Below are 18,606 nucleotides of genomic sequence, written 5' to 3'. Positions count from 1 at the left end.
TATAAGAGAGTATTATTCAACCATAAAAAGGAATGAAGTACTGATAACAGTACAACATGGATGAACCTTGACAACACTATGCTAAGTGACAGAAGCTAGTCACAATAGGCCACATAATGTATAAGTCCATTTATAAAATATGTACAGAACAGGAGTTCCCACCGTGGCTCAGTGACTAACAAACCCAACTAGCATCCATGAGGACATGGATTCCATCCCTGGCCTTGTTCAGTGGGTTATGGATCCGGTATTGCCGTGAGCTGCGGTGTAGGCTGGCAGCTACAGCTCTGATTCGACTTCTAGCCTGGGAACCTGCATATTCTGTGAGTGTGGCCCTAAAAAGACAAAAGACAAAATAAATGTACAGAATAGGCAAATCTATAGAAATAGAAAGCATATTGAGGAGCTAAGCACAAAGGAGGACAAGAGAGTGACTGTTAATGGGTATAGAGTTTCTTTTTGGAATGATGAAAATGTCTTGAAATTACATAGCATGTGATGGTTGCACAACTCTAAGAATATACTAAAAAATCACTGAATTGTGATTTTTTTGAAAGTGTAAATTTTGAAAGCATAAATTTTCTGATACATGAATTATATCTCAATAAGCTATTTTTTAAAGAATAATCTGTGTGCAAGCAAAACTCTTTGGAAACATGGCTCCATGGAGACAGAAATTTTTTTCTTCTTTTTCAGCCCTGCCTGCAGCATAGAGAAGTGCCTGGGCCAGAGATCAAACCCAAGCTGCAGTCGTGCCTACACCACAGCTGCAGCAACTCTGGGTAACCCACTGCATCTGGCCTCTGGCCAAACGAACCCATACCACCTCAGAGACAATGCTGTATCCTTAACCCCTTGCACACACCAGGAATTCCCAGTGAGATTTATTAATGGAAGCCTTTGATAGTGTTAACTACTGCATAAAAGTGAAATTTACAAGGAATGACTTCTTCCATCCAAATTGCAAACTATCCTTTTGTTGTTGTATGTTAATAAATTGAGAGCAATCATATTACGATATAGCACCTACAAGTATACTATTAGTTAATTTGCATGTTCTTATTAGAATTACTTATTTCCATGAGGTTTAAGGCAACCCGAACTATTTTTATCCACCATGATTCCATACTTCATCACTTTAGTAAAGATCTATCCTAACAAAACACTTACAACAAATGTTAATAGAAGAAATCCATGAAAGAACACATTTTTAAAAGCCAACAAAGGTATCAGATGGCATCTGATGTAATGCTAGTTATTGGGAATACTTGGTATGTTATATCTGACATATTTATTTACTCATTAAAAATATTCATTTACATTTTCCAATCAGCATATGAGACCAAATTTTATCAATCTCTCTAAGTTGTTCTGAATTTTAATAGCACTCTATGCTTAAGAAATTTTTCTCAAAATCAAATTCTAATATAGTGTGAAATGTTAAATGAATTCACAGCCATCACTGCAGTTCTAATTGCATGCTTTATCTAAAGACTGGAGAAGATTGTGCTAAATTATATGGGACGAAATAGTGTTCACTGTTTAGGCTATCCATTAACTGCCAATCAAACTAATAACAGCAATCTCTTCCCTAATTTTCGTGGTGCAGCTGTTTATAGAATGTCCTGGGCGTGTTCATGTCAACAGACACATAATAATGCAGATATCCACAATGAAAGCTGTATTTTTTTGTTTTCAAATTTTCCTATAGGCTGTATATTTTTTTCTACCTTGCATATTCAATCACTTTCTTAAACTAACTGCTTTAAATAATCAGTAATAAACTTAATTGCTATATTGTGGCTTTAAATTTAAAATCTACACTCTGAAGCCCAAATTCCAGGAAAACAAACTAAAAAAAAAAAAAAAAAGGGAAGAAAAAAAAAGCTCCAAACACAAAATTCCTTTGTTCTTTTTAAAGTGCAATATAAAAAATCTCCAGTAGATTGGTCATTTCTTTACATGTGATTCACCAAGGAATGCCTATGTACCATTTATACTGGCTTGCCTTGTAATGATCTTTGAGAGTTAAATGAATATTAATTTTATTAGCACTAGACAATCTGAATATTTACCATTTCTAAGTACATGACTCGGGCAAATCAATTACTCAATGAAAAAGATATACAAAGTTTTTGGTAATACTCTATGCCAAAAATATAATTTTTTACAACATTAATTTTAAAAAGTTAAAACTAATTAAACTGTATTAGTGGTTGCCAGTACTTTGAATTTCAAGGAATGGAAAAATAAAAAATATTAAGGCAACCTCAATTTGCCAAGGAAAAACATTATTTTTTAAAAAATAAAGGACATCTTAACACTAGAAAAATAGGAAGTACGTAGATATAGAATAACGGGCACCCTTTAAATTGACAAGATTTAACACCAGGAAAACCTTACATTAGTCTTCTTATTTTTCTCATTTTGACAAATACCAGTGAAAACTTTGACACAGGCTAACAACTGGGAACAACAGGTCTATATTCCTTAAGCCTAGAAAGATTCTTTAGGTCACCTCTTCACCCATATAAATTCACTGAACCTTGAAAAGCAGTAACTTACAATTCCTGCCTAAGCCTACGTATCTTGGCCTTAGCGTCTGCAAGTTCCACTGACAGATGTTGTCGACTTTCTGTTCGCTTCATGCCTGGAGAACCACAAGGTGACTGTGCAGATGAAGAGGCATGGGGTAGAAAATGAAGACCATCTCGTTCTTCAGAGAGCTCTATGATAGTCTAAGGAAACAGAAATAAAGCACAGGATCCCTTTTAATATTTTATGTATCAGAATACTAAACACGTCAATACCAGTCACTAAGTCTGAGTACTGTACTACAAAAATCAAAAACAATTCACTAGTCAAAAATAACTATCATATTTAGCTGTCATTTTTTAAAGTCTGATTCAATAGCACATGGATGATTGTGATGATGGCTGTAAAACTATAAATACAATAAAATTCACTGGAAAAAACAGTACATGGATTAGCTATTTACTAGATAACATAAGAAAAGGACTTAATAATTTTTTCCCTTTACTACAGTTTATTAAAAAAAATAAACTGTAGTAAAGTAAGTAAAACAGATAGCAACTGTTGGAAAAGCATAAAAGATATGTTGAGATAGTAAAGGAATTAAGAGTGATATGAATATAATTATGCTATCCAACATGACAGCCAGTAGCATAGGCTAATTACAAATTTAAAAAGTTAAAAATATAGTTCCTTAATCACATTAGACACATTTCAAGAGCACAGTAGCCATAAGGATCTAATGGTTACCGTATCGTGCAGTGCAGAAATACGATCTTGCCATTCCTGCAGAATTGGGAAATACTGCTCTAGAACTGTAAGTAGGAACCTCAGAGGGACCTATAAAAACCTCAGAGGTTTAGCTCAAGCTCTTAATTCTACAGGTAAGAAAACTGAGGCACAGAGATTGATTTTTCCATGATTTCAAAACTAGATGGTAGCAATAACAAGACTCCAGAACAATCTCTTGACTCCATAGCCTATGCTCTCTCTTACAATATTATTTCTAATCTGCCCCTATATCCCTTTCTCTAGACAAATCTTCTATTTATCCTAAATCTGAATTTTAAGGGCTATTTAACCTACATATATTTCATTCAATCATGTTCCTCCATTCCCCTAATTTTTCTTTTCCTGGAAATTTCTCTTTTTCTAAACCAATTTCTCAGCTCTTCTTTGAAACTTCCCAAGCAAACAGAAATTGCCCTATGTAGCGACTTCATCTGTCCTCCTGCTCCAGACAGAATGGATGGGGTTACAACCTTGGGACAATGAAATCATCCCCTCATGCTGTTTCTCATCACCAAGTCTTATAACACTCTCACTGAATCATCACTTTTCTCTCTCTCTCTTTTTTTAATCTTTTTGCCTTTTCTAGGGCCGCTCCCTGCAGCCTATGGAGGTTCCCAGGCTAGGGGTCTAATCAGAGATGTAGCCACCAGCCTACGCCACAGCCACAGCAACACCAGATCCAAGCCATGTCTGTGACCTACACCACAGCTCATGGCAATGCCGGATCCTTAACCCACTGAGCAAGGCCAGGGATTGAACCCTCAACCTCATGGTTCCTAGTTGGATTCGTTAACCACTGAGCCACGACAGGAACTCCCTTATTCTTTTTTTAAACCACTCATCAGAATTCATTTCTTTATCCTTGGGATACATTTCAGCACTTGAATAAAAGGTCTGTCCAACTACTGCTTTCACAGATTCCAGTATGCCTATTGATAAACCTCAAAATATAACTTCCCGGTTCCTTTTCTCTCTATGACATCCATTTCCTATTACACATCCATACACAGGCTTCCTCTGTGAAAGAACCATTCTGCTCTTGTAGCATCACTCCTTTACTATAGCATTACTCCTATGTCACCATTCCTATGGCTGAATACTTAATCATTCAACTCGTCCTTTTCACCCAGTCAAACAGATTATTCTTGGCCACTCTACAGAGTTCCTACTAAGCCTGGAACTACAATTAGGCTGTTAAATGTCACCCTTACTTTCTAATTTAACACTACCATGCCATTCTTTGACTAGGGTTCACTCTTTGGGAAAAAAAAAAAAAAAAGAGAAGGGGACAAATATTTACAGAACTCCTAGCAAGGGAACTTTCCAACAAAATCTCATCCAATACTATATTTCCAATAGAAGCTTTACATCTGCTTTGAACATGAGGAAACTGAGGCACATATAGCTTAACTGAAGTCACACATCTAATGGTAAGTATAACGGGAATTCAAATTCAAGCCTGACTCAAACACTACATCATTCTCCTTACCTACCATCAGTTTTTCTATTCCTGCTCCAAGGTGATAAAGAACTCTAAATCCCTTCTCTACCTAAGCCACCAACTACAAACTGCTATCATCACTTCCAACAAATGACCCTCAACTTGTCAAAAAAATAAAACCACCTCCGATAAACTCCTCCATTTTTAGGCATCTCTTGTTCCCAACATATTCTTTACTTCTATAACATTTTCAATTTCTCTCTTCCTACTGGCTTTTTCTCCTTGTTCTTCAAAAATACACAAGTTTCTTACATCTAGAGGAAAAAAAAAAATCACACTTCCCCCTTGCTATCCTTCTATTTCTCTTTTCAATGCAACTTTCTGAAGGGTAGCTTGTTCATTGACACTACGTCATCTTGTCTATCTACCCAGTATGTTCAGCCCAACTTCCCTTTCTCTGTAACAGTATTACTAATTTCCACGGTAGTCCAAGCTCAAATGTCATAGAGTCAACTTCATTTGTATATTTTCTTACTGTCTCAATTATCTTTAATCTTGTCTTCTAACATCTCCTGACTTTAGCAATACCTGCATACAGTATTTACTAAGTATTTGTTTCATGGACAAGCTATAATTTAATCATATGCTGCCGTGTATTTTTCATTTCAAATGTGTTTTTGTTTTTTTTCTTTTTCTTTTTAGGGCCACACCCATGGCATATGGAAGTTCCCGAGCTAGGGGTTGAAATGGAGCTATAGCCGCTGGCCTATACCACAGCCACAGCAATGCCAGATCTAAGCCACGTCTGCAACCTATACCACAGCTCACGGTAACACCAGATCCTTAACCCACTGAGCGAGGCCAGGGATCAAGCCCGCATTCTCATGGATTCTGGTAGGTTCATTAACTGCTGAGCCATGAAGGGAACTCCTACAATGGGTTTTTTTTTTTTTAATGAACCAGATACAATCTCCCTATACTTCCTTTGTATATCTGATGTTACCCACCATAGCAATGAGCATACAAAGAGTTGCTCAGAAATATTTAACTGAATGATTCATGAAATGGAAAACTCAAGAAAAGTACTAAAGACACATTATTACATTTAAAATGAGCAGGTGGTGAAATTCAAGTATCAATGGTTTCCTGGAGTTCCACATAAATATTATTATTATATAGAATTATGAAGTCACCAGAATTTTTTTTAGCATTGTGTCTCTTTTTATGTTTATTCTTCAATGTATATTAATAAATAACCTACTTTTTTGCAAGATCTTGTGCTAGAGTGCGTGGGAGCAACAAACTGACAGGATATGTTGTTAAAGGCATACCTTTAATTTCTAAAGCCTTCTCAGATCTTTCCAACCCTAGATATTCCACTAATAGTTGCCAGCAATGTCTTCCTTCTTTAAATTTCTACAATTTAGATACATGTCTCTTTTTTGATACTCTTTGGTTATTTTCAAAATTTTGTAACTATCAATTAGTTTATTAAAATAACTTTCCTATTAGATTGTAACAATATTTGGTTCTTTTTTGAAAGTTTGTCAGTTTGTTGCTCCCACACACTCTAGCACAAGATCTTGCAAAAAAGGTTATTTATTAACATACATTGAAGAATAAACATAAAAAGATACACAATGCTAAAAAAAATTCTGATGACTTAATAATTCTACTTATAGAATGCATCTTAAGGAACAGAATCAGATGTACTCAGCACAATCACAGATTTAGGCAAAGGTATTACAATGTTTAGGAACATAAGCACTGGAGTTAGACTGGTCAAGTTACTTAACTTCTCTGTGCTTAAGAATCTTCATCTATAAAAAGGGGTTACTGCAGTTCCCATCATGGCTCAGTGGTTAACAAATCCGATTAGGAACCACAAGGCTTCGGGTTTGATCCCTGGCTTTGCTCAGTGGATTAAGGATCTGGCGTTGCCGTGAGCTGTGGTGTAGGTTGCAGATGCAGCTCAGATCCAGTGTTGCAACTTAACTCCTAGACTGGGAACTTCTATATGCCACAGGTGCAGCCATTAAAAAAAAGAAGAAGAAGAAAAATGACTGGGAGTTTGGGGCTAATAGATGCAAACTATTACATTTAAATGGATAAACAACAAGGTCCTGCTGTACAGCACAGGGAACTATATCCTATCTCCTGGGATAGACCATGATGGAAAAGAATATAAAGAACAATGTACAGGAGTTCCCGTCATGGCACAGTGGAAATGAATCCAACTAGGAACCATGAGGTTTCAGGTTCGATCCCTGGCCTTGGTCAGTGGGATAAGGATCCGGCATTGCTATGAGCTATGGTATAGGTCACGGACGCAGCTCGGATCTGGCATTGCTGTGGCTGTGGTATAGGCCAGTAGCTCTGATTAGACCCCTAGCCTGTGAACCTCCATATGCCATGAGTGCAGTCCTAAAAAGCAAAAAAAAAAAAAAAAAAAAAAAAAAAAGAATGTATATATGCATGACTGGGCCACTTTGTTTTACAGTAGAAATTGGCACCACACTGTAAATCAATCATTGATTGTAAATCAAAAAAAATTAGGGAGTTCCCGTCGTGGCGCAGTGGTTAACGAATCCGACTAGGAACCAAGAGGTTGAGGGTTCGGTCCCTGCCCTTGCTCAGTGGGTTAACCATCTGGCATTGCCGTGAGCTGTGGTGTAGGTTGCAGACACGGCTCGGATCCTGCGTTGCTGCGGCTCTGGCGTAGGCTGGCGGCTACAGCTCCGATTAGACCCCTAGCCTGGGAACCTCCATATGCCACGGGAGCGGCCCAAGAAATAGCAAAAAAAAAAAAATTAGGAGTTCCCATTGTGCCTCTGCAGGTTAAGAACCTGAGAGAGTATCCATGAAAATGCAGGTTTGATCCCTGTCCTTGCTCAGTGGGTTAAGGCTGTGGTGTAGGACAGCAGCTACAGCTCCAAACTTCCACATGCTGCAGGTGCAGATGTAAAGGAAAAATAATAATAGGGAGTTTCCATTGTGGCTCAGTGGTAATGAACCCAATTAGGATCGATGAGGATGTGGGTTCGATCCGTGGCCTGACTCAATGGGTTAAGGATCCAGCACTGCCTTGAGCTGTGGTGTAGGTCAGAGATGCGGCTCGGATCCTGCGTTGCTATGGCTGTAGCGTAGGCCGGCAGGTGCAGTTCTGATTCGACCCCTAGCCTAGGGACTTCCATATGCTATGGGTGCAGACCTAAAAAATAATAATTTTTAAAGAAAATTAAAAATGAAGAGTAATTAAAAACAGATTGACCAAATTATTCTAGATCTAAGTGAAATAATTATGACAAAAGATCGATCAAAACAGAAAAAAAAAAAGGGCTCTCTATTCTGACAAGGGAGAGCATCCCCTATGGTGGTCCAATTCTGACTGAAAAGCCATGCCAGCAAATGGAGATGCCTACTTTAACTGCCAGTGTGAATACTACTACTCGCCAGGATACACACTGAAAGGGGAGTGGGTAAGGCCTGGAGCACCAACCAGCCTGGGATGATACGGAACTTTCTAGAATCAAATGCTCAAGTTTGAAAGAACACATTTCTGAACCTAATAAGCTAACAGTCTTCTGTGTCCTGGGAGATACCTGAGGGAAGAGACACAGCAGACAATATTTTCCTGATAATATTCCAAAAGGCTTCCCCCAAGACTTGAATTTTCCTGAAGGAGATTACAAGATACTGTACACAGTCTCTGACAGAGCTGAGAATAAGGGAATCTACAAATTCTGAGTTAGAGTCAGATTCTGTGACAAAACTCAAGGCCCCAGAAAACAGTTAAATGAAACGTTCCAGCAGCAATAGTTAAGGAGCCACCTGTGAGTTCCTCTACATTGATGGTCACAAGATACAGGGTAGCCCTGCCTGAGTTTGCCAATCCATTCCAGCTTGGCGTGGCATGGAGTCCACCTGTGCAGCCATGAATGTTAATGTGGGTACCAAAACAGTAGTCTTAGAACTTCTGAATCAGTTTTATGAGAAAGAGACTCCTCATGTGTCCACACCCATGGCCCAAAATCTCCCCTACTGGCTGAAGCTTGGAATATTATAGCAAGCACAGTGTGGCCTGAATGTTCAACACATCACCTTGTGGAGCTGGAAAGCATGTTCCTGAACCTGACTGGCAGGACAGGAGCAAAGATTATGCCTCCAGCACTAGCTCTGCAATCCAAGCAGAATACCATTCTATTCCTTCAGTATCGTGCTAGCAGACAACCACAGCATGGACAAGAAGTTCCATGTCTCCCCATTGATGCCTGTGGCCACTTCTAGCCTGATTGACACTTTCCCCTTGGGAAAAGGGGTGATGCTCCTCCAAGCTCAAATGGGCCAGAACTGTGAGACCTGATAGCATAGTTTCCCTCTCTACACTTTTCTACAAAGTGCTATGTGTACAAAAGGAAAGGTCTTAAAAATATCTTTAATGTACACATTTTTATTTGTAATTTTAAAAGACTATTTTATAAGCTTTCTCTGCACTTAAAAATTAACATGATGCTTTTTGTATTTTGTTATGTTCCAAAAATTATGAACATGATTTTCACTCTTTGTAACTCTTACTCCATCGTGGCTGGTTAATTTTGTATAGAAATTAGAAACCACAACCATAAACATTTTCAACGTGCTATTCAGTGTGATATATAACTTTCTCCTATTTTGTTTTTTCATATTAAAACTTTAATACTTCAGAGGAAAAAAACAAACAAAAGTTAAAGGGAAAATTTTATAAGAACTTGTTTCAATACAATTGAATGATACAGAATTATTATATTTACATACTGAATTAATAGGTGTCTATTATTTTTTGCAAATATTTTAATTATCTTTTTTTTTCTGTCTTTCCTAGGGCCACACCCACGGCATATGGAGGTTCCCAGGATAAGGGTCTAATCGGAGCTGTAGCCGCCAGCCTATACCAGAACCACAGCAATGCTGCATCTGAGCCACATCTGTGACCTACACCACAGCTCACGGCAACACCGGATCCTTAACCCGCTGAGCGAGGCCAGGGATCGAACCCGAAATCTCATGGTTCCTAGTCAGATTCGTTAACTGAGACACGACGGGAACTCCTAATTATTTTTTCTAACTAGTTCACTAGTGAACCAATTTGAAAAAATTTTCCCCCAGGGAACTACCTTCAAATCATCTAAAAACTTGTTTTCCAACACCTACGACAGGAGAATGTGACCACATTCACATTCTCTTATCTCAGGTATTGAGAAAATGTTTTTTCCCCTTGTTAGAAAAACAAATTCAACTAAAATGCTTAATCAGGCAGGATAATACATTTTTAAAAGGTCTGTCCGACAATCACTCCATACAGTGTTTCATATTCCTTTTAATTTTGACACGGATCATGTAATAACAAGTATTTTGTTCCTATTTCTCGAAAATAACATCCTCCTTCGATCCATTAATTACTTCATGTAAGTGAAACCAAAAAATGTACACGCGTCCATTAGTCATATGAAACCAAAGTACAGGTTTTCAGAAGTAATTCCTCAAAAGCTGGAGGACACCTTATCAAAATACCTTTAATATCTTGAAACACAAATAAGAGTATTATTATAGAAATTGATAAAAGAGTAAAAAGATACCAACATAAAAAATGAAGATATGAGGTATGACTTAAAATTCAGATTGAAAATAAGTGATATGGAGTTCCCTTCATGGCTCAGTGGTTAACAAACCCGACTAGGATTCATGAGGATGCGGGTTCGATCCATGGTCTCACTCAGTGGGTTAAAGATCTGGCGTCGCCATGCACTGTGGTATAAGTCACAGATGTGGCTCGGATCCCATGTTGCTGTGGTGTGGTGTGCAGGCCAGCGGCTGGAGCTCCAATTTGGCCCCTAGCTTGGTAATTTCCAAATGCTTCAGGTGCAGCCCTGAAAAGCGAAAGAAAAGAGAACATAACAAAATATAAAAAGCATCATGCTAATATTTAAGTGCAGAGAAAGCTTATAAAATAGACTTTTAAAATTACAAATAAAATTCTCAAAATTCCCATCAGAAATGAGTATGTTTTACAGTGACATGGAAGTTTTTTGTTTCAAAAAGAAATCTTTAAAAATTTCTTCTATGTAGTCTTTCATTAGTCCCAAGAGTAATCAAATTCTCCATAAATAAACTCAAATCTGTCTCCCTAATGTAAATGGAGCAACTGATCAAAGCTTTACAGTCTCCTGAATGACAGAATACTTTGGTCTGCTATTAAGAAAATATTACTCACCACCACATGCACTAACGTCTAGACTTCTCTAAAAATTATAAGCTACTTTCAGAAAGTACAAGCAAAATATGTGGTGCAATTTTACTCTTTAAAAAGCAAAGTACTCTCTTAAAAGGGCTTGTAATAATTCTCTTTTTTAAAATCACACCTCGTTATAATGACTACAAAAATTTGAGACCTTTTGTGAGACATTTTATTCAGAACACCTGTTATTCTCCTTTTATTAACACTTATTTTTCCCAATCTCAACATGTGGCAATAAAACTACAAAATTAACCTTTAACAGAGTCTTACACTTCAAGGTAATGATTTTTCCACTTACATCAGTGATGTTTCTAGTTTCTTACTTTTGTACTGTTGCCAGAACTATGGTGATGAGTTAAAAAACACAGAAGAATAAAATTAGGATAATTTAAAGGAAGGAGAAAAGAAAACCTAATTGCAATCTGTTTACTAGCAATTTGGGGCTCCTATGCATCCTTTCTAGGGCCTGTGTTGTACAACAAAAGACATACAGTAGTACTTTGTTACTGTCCCTAAGAAACAAGGTATCATTTCTGAAAAATCTCTGAAGCTTCTTTTTGGGAAAGCAAACAATCATAATATATTAAAAGAAATTTACAAACCTCTGAATGTTCATCTCTCTCATCTATAAGTCTTTTTAGATGCAATACCATATTTTTCAAGAGTGGTTCTATTTCCTCCTGAGACATGTCAGTGACATCCATCCATTGTAAATCAAACACATTTTCCTGATTATGAGTTACCTTTAGAAAAGCAACAAAAGTAAACAATTTTTAAATGGCGTATACCTAAAAATCAATTAATTTTAGTATAATGTTAGCTTAAATATTACATATTCCACATAAATAAAATACGGAAAGTAAATATGATGTTGAAAAGAACTTCTGAAATTTATGAATGATGAAAAAGCTTCTACTAAAATTATTTTTACTAAATATAATCTTTAAATGAACTTTATATTTATTTCCCAGTCAACTAAAAAATACAGTATTTAACTCGAGGCATTCCTCAACAACGATAATACGAATATGACCGACAACTAACTGATTTAACAAAATCAACTGCTCTTTTTTTAGATAAGACTGAATTTATTGCATTTGAATTCAAAAGCAAAAGATTTTTAATCCTGGAGGACATATATTATTGCACTTTTATATCTGAAAAGCTAATTCTTTATAGATTTTGAAGATGACACGACTATAGAAACTTAAGAAGAAAAGGACTTCCAATATAAAGGTATTTAAAAGAATGGAAAAGTTATGTAAGTGAATACTTATTTCTTGCTTGCCATTTCTCATTGTGATTCTGATTTTTTTTTAACTTTCACTATAAACAGCAAAAATAACAGTTTCAAGAATAATGGCAAATTTAGTAACTTGTAATACTCAACATTTATTCAAAATAAAATACAAATAATAAAACTAGCAAACAGATATATGTAATATATAAAGGGAAACTACCAATAAAACTATCTTGTGGATTACTAATATGCTTACCGTTGACAACAATATCACTGACAAAAAAGTAGGGCTCTATGATTAACTAAGAGAAAAGATGATATTTGAAACGAAGTCATTTAAATAGACTATTTTAAACACTACCAACTGTATTTAAAAAGTCTCTCCCTTTCTTTTGATCTCTTTCTAATTAACATGTAAAATTGAACATGCAGTAGTTTACAAACTCTAATAAGTATACAAGATTAAAAGCCCAAGACTAGATAGATGCATAAAAAGAAGCTTTTAAAAACAATCTTAACAAATAAATATTAACTTCAATTATTTGATGCTGCACAATCTTCTAAATTTAGGTTTTTATATGGATGTTATGATTCATTAGTTTATAATTCATGTATATTTTCCATAGAATTTCTGCTGTGCCCATTCATAAAAAAAAAAAATCACTGGAATGACATAATACATAAGATTATCATCTTACCTTACTTTGGTGTGAACTACAGGCAGTGATCCACTTTGTGCTACTTCCATTTACTACACTATTCATGCTGTGCTAACAAAAAATACTCTCTCCTCAAATGGCACTTTCTGCCTATTCCTATGGATAAAGGCAACAGTACATCTGTAGTAAGCACTGTGCCATGTACAAGATGATTCATTTAAGAAAATGTGTTGAAAGAGAAGACAATTTGTCTAAAAGCAGAGTTCATCTATATCTGGCTTTGATTTATTCTTACTTAATTTATGACTAAGTATTTGGGGAGATAGACAAATAAAACATACCACAAGCTTCATAAAAAGTACATAAAAACTGCGTACAGATTATTACCTCTTGAATATGTGCGGCAACTGCTGCTTTTGTATCAAAATCTAAACTTTGAATTCTTTCAATAAATTCTTCTTTTTTCTGACACTAAGAGAAAAGAATAAAACAATCATTCATAATAAATATGTTATAAAAATGTTATAAAAAACTAAAAACTCAGGCTAATGAAAAGCTTGGCTACATTTTGAACAGCACAATGAGGTTTTGTTTTGTTTTGCATTTAAATGATCTAATATATTTACCTAATAAAAAGATAAAAATTTAGATATATTTAAAAAGCAAGGTATTGAAAATCCACACAATTTTTATGCTGGAAAGTTCTAAGTTCTAAAGCGGGTAACCATTATACAACTCATTTGAGGTCAGTACAATATTATTATGCTAACTTTACAAACAGAGAAGTAAAGAATCAAGAACTTGTTTCAGGGAGGATAAGTTACTTGCCAAAAAACACAGTGAGTCAGTGGCAGAATTCGGAATACAGCCAAAATGCTCAGTCAGTGTTTGGCTATCACCAAACAACACAGTCTTTCTTCTTGGAAAAAAAATTTGAGCAATTTTTACTTCAAGCTTACAATTCATTCTCACATCTTCATTCTATCAATCTCAAGAAACCTACTTTCACAGCCCAGTTCAACACATACAAAGTAATGCAATAAATACTTGATGGGTTTCTAACATAAAGTTACCAGAGAAAAAACTTAAGACCATATATATATAAGTACACACGTATTATGTAGAATAAAGGCAGCAATTCTTTATTGCGCACCTTTTTAAAAACTTTATATAAACTGAAAATATTACAAAGCAAACCTAATCTTCTTTCCACTCAGTACTGAATATCAGTTTAACATGCATCTTACTCTCTCTCTCTCTCTGGTCTACACCTCTTATACCATAATCCAACTGCTAGTTTGGCTGTATTCTTACATCTACCAAATGAGAAGTGCATACAAAATAGACAGCACTGCCTTGTCTAGCTTAGTTGCATCTCTTAGGCCAGTTACTGAACCACTAGTGAAGACACTATTATCAAAAAAGAAAAACTGGCTCTTCGGTCATTAAGAAACTTAGCAAGGTTCTGGTTTATATTACACATTTATTATATCATAACATTCTATTTCTATTGCCATACATTTAACTTAAATTTTTTTTTTTTTTGTCTTTTTGCCTTTTATAGGGCCACTCCTATAGCATATGGAGGTTCCCAGGCTAGGGGTCGAATGGGAGCTGTAGCGCCGGCCTATACCAGAGCCACAGCAATTCGGGATCCGAGCCGCATCTGCAACCTACACCACAGCTCATGGCAACACCAGATCCTTAATCCACTGAGCAAGGCCAGGGATCGAACCTGAAACCTCATGGTTCCTAGTCAGATTCATTAACCACTGCGCCATGACGGGAACACCATTAACTTAAATACATTTCTATCAGTGCAGAAAGTTCCTCATTCCATAAAAACGAAATTATTAGGATGGCATGCAAATATTTAAAATTAAATCACCGGAAGGAGTTCCCATCATGGCTCAGCAGAAATGAATCTGACTAGCATCCATAAGGATGGAGGTCTGATCCCTGGCCTTGCTCAGTGGGTTAAGGATCCAGCCTTGCCATGAGCTGTGGTGTAGGTTGCAGATGCGGCTTGCGTCTGGTGTTGCTGTGGCTGTGGTGTAGGCCAGAGGCTACAGGTCTGATTCAACCCCTAGCCTGGGAACTTCCATATGCAGTGGGTGTGGCCCTTAAAAAAAATTAAATCACCAGAAATGTACAGTTCCTAGCTGTGACTAGGAAATTAGAGATTTTAGTGATAAAAATTACTGAGTTTAAAAACATGAATTTTTTGGGAGTTCCCATCGTGGTTCAGCAGAAACAAATCTGACTAGCATCCATGAGGACGCAGGTCCAATCCTTGGCCTTGCTCAGTGGGTTAAGGCTCTGGTGTTGCCGTGAGCTGTGGTGTAAGTCACAGACGCAGCTCGGATCCCACGTTACTGTGGCTGTGGTGTAGGCCAGCAGCTACAGCTCTGATTTGACCCTTAGCCTGGGAACCTCCATATCCCACAGGTACAGCCCTAAAAATACAAAAAGATAAAAAATAAAAACAGGAATTTTTTTAGTTAGTAAATAATATTTGACAGGCTTAGTGAGAATAATTAAGAATGACTTTTGGATACTATATCTGTAACATATATAAAAGAACTACCTTTTTAGTTATGGTAACCACAATTTTTAAATTTTATGTTTCCAGAAGTGTTGACATGCATGGTTTGAGCCAAGGAGCATATATAAGTGGCAGGCTTATAATAACTATAACTCACTAAAGGGTCCTTCAATTCAACTGCCCATACCTTTGTCTGCCTTCAGTTTAAATTAAACACATACTCTTCCATTTTCTAAGTCCTAGAGCCACTGTTTGTTTCTTTATACTGTCTTTAAAAGCTGGCTCTTTAGAGTTCCCATCGTGGCTCAGCAGTTAATGAACCAAACTAGCATCCATGAGGACGCGGATTCTATCCCTGGCCTCTCTCAGTGGGTTAAGGATCTGTCGTTGGTGTGGCTGCGGCATAAGCCAGCAGCTATAGCTCTGATTCGACTACTAGCCTGGAAACCTCCATATGCTGCTGGTGTAGCCCCTAAAAAGCAAAAAAAAAAAAAAAAAAAAAGAATAGAAAAGCTTGGGGTTTTTAAAAATATCAGAATTAAAAAAATATATATTTTAAAAGATATGACTATATGATAATATAACTAAAGTCCAAAATAAAATAATAGGCTAAGCGGTTTTCTTCACAATCTCCTTACGAGATTATATAGTTATTCAAAAATTTAGGAGTTCCCGTCATGGCTCAGCAGAAATGAATTTGAATAGCATCCATGAGGATGCAGGTTCAATTCTGGGCCTCACTCAGTGGGTTAAGGATCCAGTGTTGCCATGCGCTGTGGTATACACGTCGCAGACATAGCTCAGATCCTGTGCTGCTGTGGCTGTGATGCAGGCCAATAGCTATAGCTCTAATTGGATCCTTAGCTTGGGAACCTCCACATGCCACATGAGTGGCCATTAAAAAAAAAATGTATGGGAGTTCCCATTATGGCTCAGTGGTTAAGGAATCTGACTAGGAACCATGAGGTTGCAGGTTCGATCCCTGGCCTCGTTCAGTGGGTTAAGGATCCGGTGTTGCCATGAGCTGTGGTGTAGGCTAGACGTGGCTCAGATCTGGTGTTGCTGTGGCTGTGGTGTGGGCCGGTGGCTACAGCTCCAATTCGACCCTAGCTTGGGATCCTCCACATGCTGCACATGTGGCCCTAGAAAAGACAGAAAGACAAAAAAAAAAAAAAAAAAAAAAAAAAAAAAAAAGTATAATATGGACTTTAAACACTAATAGTTCATTCTTTAGTCTTTGAGAAACTACAGCCTGAAAAAAAAATGTATAGAAACTTAAGATGAAAATATGAAGAATTATTTTAACTTACCTGAACTGCACAACCCAATAAAAGTAAAAGCAACTTTTTAACTTCTTCTGTGCCTTGTTCTGAAATAAAAACAATCACTAAGTACATTTCACTTTAGTTCAACTTTCTTACAATGGTAGAATTACTTCTGGAGGTAATAATATTCAGAACAATCTGACTAAGGGATTAAGTTTGTAACTACAGTGGAGAATTCAAAAAAGCAGCTCCTTGTGTGAACAATATTTGGTTAGAATAGAAGGAATATGCAAGGATCTCAATTTTGAAGGGTTGAAGTATAGGTAAAGTAGCCTTCAAAGATCTGTGCAATAAAGGATGCTAACTATAAATCTACTACTTTTCCATAAGTGATTATACTACACCAACATACTAAATCAAGAAGTGCTGCTATAGAAACATGCCAATCAACCAAAATGGTTCCTAATAGGTCTGGCTTCTTTTACGCCTATTGGTGTTTTCTTTCTAAAATATATCTTATATGATTCATTTCCCTATAAAATTTAAATAGCTTTCCACCATGTAGATTTATGAGAATCAAAATCTTAAATATGAATTATGGTGAGGTTGGTAAAATAAGTGTATATAACAACCTAGATAAAGTTAATGGTCTGTGACAGAACTGGAAAGTACATTCACTGTCCAACAGCCCTCACTTCGAATTTTCTTAAAACACTCAGCTGACAAAAAAAAGCCACTTCTTTGGCCAGAATTTCACCATCAAGCCAATCTATGATTAAGTCTAAATTTTCTTTTCAAACATTTCCTCCTACTCTCTATGAAACAATCCACTTTCTTAGCCACACTAATCATCCTTCCCCAAATAAATATACATAACACACTCCTCTGCCTTAACTTCTGTTACTCCCTCTGCCTTTCTTCCCTATCCCCTCATCCCTCTAAAGAACTACTTATTAATCTAATCAAGCCCCTAGCACCTCTCTAGGTATCTTCCCTGACCCAATTACCAATGGTCTCCATCTCTCACTAATATACCAATTTTAAGAATAATCAATGATTCCGTATTTTTAAGCCTGAACATTTTTACATATAATACATGATTCCTCAGTTATCTCTCAGCAAAACACAAGATCCTCCAGAGCATAAACCATTTTCTTTATATTCCTTGTCTCTATAACTTGGTAAGTATTTGCTAAATGAATGAAGAACTGAAAATAATTCCATTCTACATATTTTTTTAATTTAAAAAAATTTTTTATTTGTATATTCAAATATTTTAGAATATCTTGAAAGACTATCTAACCTACTAATTCACTCCATCTAGCTGGGAGTTTCCTCAACAAAAACAGATGCTTGGTTTTAGTTTTTATTTTTGTATGTTTTGACTGAGTATGACAATGGGCACTGGAAAAGATATACTTCATTGGGGTTCACGTAGCCTGTAAGAAAATAAGTCTTTTGTTGAAACTGTTCGGTAGCTGCTAATTTCCCCAATTGTTTAAATTAAAATCCTGAACATGTCTTATTTAAAATCTGGTAAAATGCAGAAACTTTGAAAAAAATAATTTAAATCATCTAAGAAGCTGCTTCTCATCTCTTTTCATTCAAAAGTAGTTTAATATAAATTACAACATATCAAGCAGTAAAGCCTTAGATTCAAACAACTTTGGCAATGGTAGACAGTAGATACACAAAAAAAATTGTTTTAAAATCACTTCTTCTCTAAGGTTATGTTCTTTAAATCTTATAACTACAATAAGTATAAAAGCTCATCTTTTATACTTATTTTTTAGACACTAAAAAACATCACAGAAAAGTATCAATTTAGTAAAGGAAACACCAGACTTAACGTAAAATG

At 36.2% G+C, this 18,606-nt stretch overlaps 1 protein-coding gene and 1 pseudogene across 7 annotated transcripts in view; one reads left to right on the top strand and one right to left on the bottom strand.

Annotated features, from left to right (window-relative positions):
- Nucleotides 1-18,606, bottom strand: part of CCDC88A (coiled-coil domain containing 88A) — a 160,120-nt gene that overhangs the window by 105,042 nt on the left and 36,472 nt on the right. For all 7 annotated transcript variants that reach the window (XR_002342712.1, XR_002342714.1, XR_002342713.1 and 4 more), the window contains exons 5-8: nt 16,794-16,852; nt 13,326-13,409; nt 11,642-11,782; nt 2,566-2,738 (exon numbers count right to left, since the gene is read on the bottom strand). Coding sequence is in view for 4 of the 7 variants with exons in the window: in XM_021087519.1 (XP_020943178.1) it covers nt 2,566-2,738; nt 11,642-11,782; nt 13,326-13,409; nt 16,794-16,852 (457 nt within the window). In the remaining 3 variants the exon portion in view is untranslated. The remainder of the gene's footprint in view (nt 1-2,565; nt 2,739-11,641; nt 11,783-13,325; nt 13,410-16,793; nt 16,853-18,606) is intronic.
- Nucleotides 7,906-9,701, top strand: LOC110260012 (annotated as a pseudogene).

This window comes from Sus scrofa, chromosome 3, assembly GCF_000003025.6.
Source record: "Sus scrofa isolate TJ Tabasco breed Duroc chromosome 3, Sscrofa11.1, whole genome shotgun sequence".
In the NCBI taxonomy this organism is placed as follows: Eukaryota; Metazoa; Chordata; class Mammalia; order Artiodactyla; family Suidae; genus Sus; species Sus scrofa.
Note: the sequence above shows the minus strand (reverse complement) of the source record. Positions and strands in the feature narration are given on the sequence as shown.